The sequence below is a fragment of the Natrix helvetica genome, assembly GCF_964273705.1.
Source record: "Natrix helvetica genome assembly, chromosome: 1".
Classification (NCBI taxonomy): Eukaryota; Metazoa; Chordata; class Lepidosauria; order Squamata; family Natricidae; genus Natrix; species Natrix helvetica.
In genome coordinates this window covers 90164159-90171295 of record NC_138548.1, presented here as the reverse complement: position 1 = coordinate 90171295, position 7137 = coordinate 90164159, and the positions used below count along the sequence as shown (strand labels likewise).

Sequence of the window (7137 nt, the reverse complement as noted above, 5' to 3'; positions counted from 1 at the left end):
CAGAGCTGGTAGTAAATTTTTTTGAATCCCACCACTGGCTCATGCCTACTGCTTCAGTGACTCCATCCAGCCACTTCATCCTCTGTGGTCCCTAGATGATTAGAGTGTATCTAACTGAAGCGTGCAATCAATAAGGCATTTGCCTTTATAGAGTTTCCCAACACTATTTGCAGAGAAGGGGGAAGAGATTCCTCAATGATCATCAATGATTTGGATGAGGGAATAAATGGGGAACTCATCAAATTTGCAGATGACACCAAGCTAGCAGGAATAGCCAACACTCCAGAAGATAGGCTTAAGATACAGAAGGATCTTGACAAACTTGAACATTGGGCACTATCTAATAAAATGAAATTCAATGGTGAAAAGAGTAAGGTTCTACATTTAGGCAACAAAAACGGAATGCACAGGTACAGTATAGATGATACCTTGCTCAGTAGTAGTAACTGTGAAATGGATCTTGGAGTCCTAGTGGACAACCATTTAAATATGAGCCAGCAGTGTGCAGCAGCTGCCATAAAAGCCAACACAGTTCTAGGCTGCATCAACAGAGGGATAGAATCAAGATCACGTGAAGTGTTAATACCACTTTATAATGCCTTGGTAAGGCCACACTTGGAATACTGCATTCAGTTCTGGTCACCACAATGTAAAACAGATGTGGAGACTCTAGAAAGAGTGCAGAGAAGAGCAACAAAGATGATTAGGGGACTGGAGACTAAAACATACGAAGAACAGTTGCAGGAACTGGGTATGTCTAGCTTAAGAGAAAGAAGGACTAGGGGAGACATGATAGCAGTGTTCCAATATCTCAGGGGTTGACACAAAGAAGAGGAAGTCAAACTATTCTCCAGGGCACCTGAGGGTAGAACAAGAAGCAATAGGTGGAAACTAATCAAGGAGAGAAGCAACTTAAAACTGAATAGAAATTTTCTGACAGTTAGAACAATTAATCAGTGGAGCAGCTTGCCTCTAGAAGTTGTGAATGCCCCAACACTGGAAGTCTTTAAGAAGATGTTGTATAGCCATTTGTCTGAAACGGTATAGGGTTTCCTGCCTAGGCAGGGGGTTGGACTAGAAGACCTCCAAGGTCCCTTCCAACTCTACTATTGTATTGTATTGTATTTCTTTCGGCACACTTGAAAAACAGTCTCGCAAATCGGGATTTTGGCATAGGAAGAAAAGGCTGAGTCGGGTTCCCCCGTCTCTGGGCCACTCAAAACATAAGGTCCGAGGTCTGCTTCGAGAGAGCCAAGATTAACGTAAGGTCCCCGTCTGCACTTCGAGGGAGCCAAGCGTCTCGGCCGAAACTAAGCAAAGTTTTACCCAAAGGCGTTTTTCTCCGAGTCCTCTGAGCCTTAATGGGACCGGCGTGCTTAAAGAGCCCCCCTGGGCTGGGTTTTTTTTTTTTTCGAGAGACGGTACCAGCAAAACGGGCGGCAGCTCTCCGCCTCCACACCTCTTTTCCCGCCCTCCTTTAAGCCAAGAGTTCGCAACGTTTGCATTGGCGGCGGTCCTAGAAGGGCATGGCTTACAACCACGAGGAGGAGGAAGGCAGCAGTCCAGCCGCACCGACTGAAGCGCTAACAGCTCCACTTCCAGCTCCTGCTCCCATCTCCGAGTAGAAGGTCGCCCCGTTTCGCCGCCGCTCTTCTTCCTCGCCGGCAGAAATCACGTGGAGGGCTGGCTCCTTTCCCAGTCTCCGCGATCGCAGTAGCGGCGTGGCTATTTTAAAGTCAACCCCCCCCCTCCTCTCTACGCCAGGGAGTTCCTTCTAGCTTGGGACCCGTCTCAGTTTCAAACCTCCGGCTCCCAGGCAATAAAGGTTTATACTCGTAGGCGCCTTGTGCGCGCGCGCGCGTCCGGGGTGAAGCAGTGGAATCTCGCCTTGCAGGATTTCGAAGCGCCCCGTTTTCCCGCTACGCCCCTCTCCCACCTCCCTTCAATCCCTACGTAAGGCTGCCTCGGGGTAATGGATTCCCGAGCGTGAACTATTAAACTGCTTCAGGCAAGTTATGCTTGCTGCCCGCCATGCGGTTGTGAGCTGTCTTGAATGAAACGCGCCCGGCGGGAGAGAAGAGAGCCAAACTGAGGAGGAAGAAAATAATAAAAATCCAGGACGCGTCTCTTTCTCTACTCCAAGTTTTCAATTCAGCCGCCTCGAGATGGATGGGGATGGGATTCACCTCCATAGAATGTCCCGCGCGTCATGTAAGTGTTACTCGTTTCCTTTGGGGAGGAAATCCAGAGCTTGGGCTTCAGGGGCGGCAGCGGCAACAGCAGGGACCGTAAAGTCCCTCTTTTAGCTTTAGTTATTCGGTCCCGGGATGCAAGTGACCGAAAACCCTCCCACCCAAAACATCTGGACCTTCCTCATAAATGGAATAGGAGTCGTGCCAGTTTTGCTGAAAAGGAAGGAGAAACGCGGCGGCGTTCTTTAAAAAAAAATGAAATTGGGGTTTTAATATCGGACAAGCATTAGATGCTCAGCTTATTCTTAGGACGATTCTCTGGGGAATTGTTTCTGTTGCGTCTATGACCCACAAAAGGAATGTTTTCAGACGTATTTCTGTCCATTCGCGTGTGGATTTTATTCATATATTGATTTTGAAACGTCGCCATGCAAACAACAGCTGTCATATATGAATGGCATTAACTACATTTCTGCTGGTTATTTAGCATGTTTGCATATGCATGTACTAATGACTACATCGTCATTATTTGGAGCGCTCAATGTTCAGGGAATTGGGCTCCAACTTCCTTTATAACTCTATAAAATGAACGTGGAGCTACTGATAATAGGGAGTGAGCTGGGTGTGTGTTGTAAAGAAAGACTGTACATAGGTACAAACTCTGATGGTTATTTGTTAAAGAAGTAAAAGTAATGAGATCATCGTGAATTTCATTCAAAATACTTCTAGTGAAGCCAAGATGAGAGGCTATTGAGAAGATATTGAATTTGTAAAAGTAGAAGAAAATTGAATCTTAGAAGTGATTCCATATTCTCATACTGCAAGTAATTGACAAAGATGACATTTTCACATTTTAATATACATTTGCTCTCTCTATGCTTTTCAAAGCTTTACAACAGGTGATAATCATTGTGCAGTTCTAGTTTCTTTCCAGGATTGTTTCAAAACTCAGTGGTTAACTTGGAATATGCAGAAATACAACTGGCCAGCTGAACTGTATACAAATGAAATGTAAATTTAGAATGGTACCATTTATAAATTCCTTGCTTTGTAATCAGGAGGCCAAATCTGGCTGTTTGATTCTAAGAATAGAATGGGGAACCCTTTTCTTCACTTCCTTCTTTAAAATGAAGTGCCACCAGTATCCCGAAGCTGTTTATGAAAGCAGCCAAATATTGCATTGGAGTTCAGCCCATATCTAAAAGTATCACTGTATACTCATCCAATCTCTCAAGCTAGAGGAGAGGAAAGTGTAGACTAGGGGCACTTAAGAAAATTAGCCTGATATGAATCGGCTGTGGTTTGATCACTGGCACTTTTTGAGATAGTAGATATAACTCAGATTATCAGTGTGAAAAAGCCCCTTATCAAAATTTAGCACGAGGGGTGGAGTTTTTGTTGAAAACGACAAGTCAGCTAGAACTTAGGGCATTAATTATTAATATTTGGGCAGTGGGTACAAGGTATTATAAAATAGATTATTATTCATAGGGTATGTACCGGGAACTTGTCATATGCATCAACTGATCTGTAGAACATCAAATGAACAAATAAACTAATATTTGACATTTGTATTTTCATTTGTTCAACCTAGACCGCATAGAATTATATTATTCTGTGTTAAACATGTAGTGTATACTCCAAAAGAGAAGAGATGTGTTTTTCCCTAGCTAATAGAATATGTACATTTTAAAAGATCTAGATTTAGTTCTGTAGAATAGTTATGTAGCATTGAGTATTAGCCAAGTACTATGACATAAAGACCATTACTGAAAGATCTGTAGATATCAGATTTATTTTAAACAACAGAAAACAACTTAATTGCTTTCTATGAATATTCAGAAATATGGGCTATGTAAATATTAGATCCAGAGGTAGGCTTGACCCTTGCTCTGATACTATGAATATCTTACTCTGTTCCAATCTTTATTATCAATACTTACTGATTCCCCCATCTATATGACTTATGGTTCTTTATCATAGAAAAAATGTTCTCTAATTGCAGAAAGGTTTTTGTGACACCTTTCCTTAGATATACTATTTTGAAAAGGCTACAGAGAATATATGATTAGCTAAAAGTGGGAGGTGGAAATGCATTTCGTTGAAAGGCCCATTCTATTTTTATTTTTTTATTTTTGCCTCAAATTGAGAATTGGAAAGTTTGTTGTTGTTCTAACCTTGTAAATCATCCAATAGCTGCATAATCTGTAAGAATGAAGAAAGGCAATTTTTGTTCATTGAAGAATCAACACAAAATCTTGAAATGAGCACATTTTTTTTCTCATTCTATTCTGCGCAAGACATAGAATTAATTTCAGATTTTTAGTATTTCTTTTCATAATGATCACTTATAGCCTGGTATCTGAAAACAGAGAAATAATGACCTTCCAAAATTTGTTGGACTATAGGAAATATGGTAATTAATTATGCTAGCTCAGGGGTGTTAAACTTATTTCATTGAGGGCCGCATCAGGTTTGTGTTTGACCTTGGGAGGGGAGCGGAGTGGGCATGACCAGGGTAGGCGTGGCCAGCTCGATGTAACTCATGTCAGGGGTACCTGTAGTGACCTGAGCGCTTTGCCAGAGAAAACAGGCTCCCGAGCTCCATTTTCGGCTGCAACGGCCTCCTGCAACCCTCTGCCAGAGAAAATGGAGCTCAGGAGGGCTGCATGCAGTTCCATTTTTGCTGGCAGAGGCACTGTGGGCCAGAGCTTTACTGTTTCCAGGGTGGCCCTGTGGGCCAGATCTAAGCACCTAGCATGTCGGAGTTTAACACCCCTGTGCTAGCTGGTAATGGTAGGTAGCTGGGAGTCTAACAACAACTGGAGGACTACAGATTCCTTGTTGCTTTATTTACTTATTATTAGACTTATTTGCCACTCATTTGTTTCTAGCAGTCAGTATTGGCAATGTTCTGTTTTGTAGTGCAGTACACTGTGTTCTGAAATATAAGATACCATATGGCACAGATTCTGAATCTGGTACCCTTGAACTCCCATAATTCCCAGCCAGCAGTCATGGTGTCCTCTTTTGTAGGACACCAGGTTTGGGAAGGTTCATTTAGTAGGTGCTGAGCTATAGCTTTGGTCCTGCCATAGAGACATGAAAAACATTGCATTTCAGTGGGATTTTTGTAAACCACTTAGACGTATTAAAGAGTCAGAAAACTGTTCTGGAATATAGTTATTCTGTCCCTCTGAGTCACAGTAATTCTCCTTCATGAGTTTGTGGTTTCACTGAAAGGATAAATGAGATGACTACTTTCCTGCTCTGTCATAATCCTTCAGAGTCATAGGCATGTTACCCTGTGAGACAAACATTAATGTTATTTCTAGCCCTAGTTTATGTTGATCCTCCTGTTTCCTAGAGAAATTTGAGAGTATGTGTGAGATACTGCTTGGGGGCAGGCCAGAGAAGCATTAACAAATGTTATCATGTTTCTAAGGAACCTGCATTACTGTATTTGCTTTGTCAGTATTGTGACTTCTAGTCTTGAATGATAATTCAAAGTAAGTTAAAGGCCTAATTGTGTTTCAAGGGCAGAAATGGGAAATGTGTTGAATTTCATTCTTCTCAAAACTTCTCAAAATTCACAATTCATTTTTTCTACTGTTGAAAAAGAGAAGGTAGCCAGCTTACAACCATGTTTTATTGTAAACTACCATTTTGGTACCAAAGTACCATTACTTTAGTAGATGTTGCCACAATATACTGTAACAGCAGCTCTAGCATGTTGTTTTCTCCCATAGCAGACATTGGCTTACCCTGAAAATTCAGCAGTACAGCATTGTACTCAGGACAATTCGACATTTTGGACATACGGCCTGAAATCAAAACAACTTCAATAAATTGAGACATAACTAGTAAATTGGATTGAAAATAGAAGTAAAGCTCACACTTTTCTTCTCGTGGCTGCCCTGTAAGGAGAGAATGATGGACTTTTTAAAAAAAACCACATGTGAACTTGGGTTTAGAGTATGGGTAGATAATTTTGAACCATAATTCATCATTTCCTTTGCCAATGCTGGCTGGAGTTCATGTGCACTGACTTCTAAAATATTAGGAGGGCACTGTGTTGCCTACCATTATTTTAAGGTTGTGTGCAAAAAGACCCAATAATTATTATTATTCTCATTAATTGGACAGCTGCTAGAAAAGCTCTGAATTTTTCATAACCGTTATTAAAAGATTTCTATAAGGGCTTCCCGGTAAGGATCTTTGGAAGGTAAGTTATCCTTGTGAATAGAATTGGGACAGAACCATATTGAAATATGCAGCCAGGAGACAGATTCCTCCAGAGGAAGAAGAGATCAAGGCACTTGGACTGTGGATAGCTGCTCCTTGTGAGGAGATGACAGGAATTAAGTTTCTTGTGCGAGATCATAAGTTGAGTGGTTTGAGAGACAAGGGAATGTCAAAGCACCCAGGACTGCCGTGCAGCATTTATGGACATATGATTGGCAAAACAAACAAACAAACAAACAAAAAACCCTCACTTTCTTAAACACCACAATATTGAGAGATATTCCATATAGAAGGTAAGAATAAAAATTCTTTATGGAATTAACAAGAGAAAAAGATACTGTCTTAAAATTTTTAATTCAGAAACAAAAAGTTTAAGAACACTATGATACCAAGAAATTATGATGCCCTTTAAATGGTTAAAGGGCATAGTAATTTTGGAAAACAGATTTCTTTTATATATGTGGAACCACCTTTGAAAACTGTAAAATTAATTAGACAAACTGAATAGACTTTCATGGGAATGCTGATCGTTTATTAGTAAGGGAAAAGTAATTGGTGAATTTTACAGAACGAAGATAAGGGTAATATGAGTCAAACTGTGGGACTGTATCTATAGAGAGTTAATTGGGACTAAAGTGTTAAAGATAGAGAAAAGCATAATAGAACAAAAATGAGGAACTTCCCTTTTACTTTCACCCTA

At 40.8% G+C, this 7137-nt stretch overlaps 1 protein-coding gene across 1 annotated transcript in view; it reads left to right on the top strand.

Moving 5' to 3' along the window:
* Positions 1 to 1780: 1780 nt before the first annotated feature.
* Positions 1781 to 7137, top strand: part of ANO1 (anoctamin 1) — a 124173-nt gene continuing 118816 nt past the window's right edge. Inside the window, exon 1 of the mRNA XM_081934152.1 lies at positions 1781 to 2211. Within this exon, the coding sequence (XP_081790278.1) occupies positions 2166 to 2211 (46 nt within the window). The 5' untranslated portion in view covers positions 1781 to 2165. The remainder of the gene's footprint in view (positions 2212 to 7137) is intronic.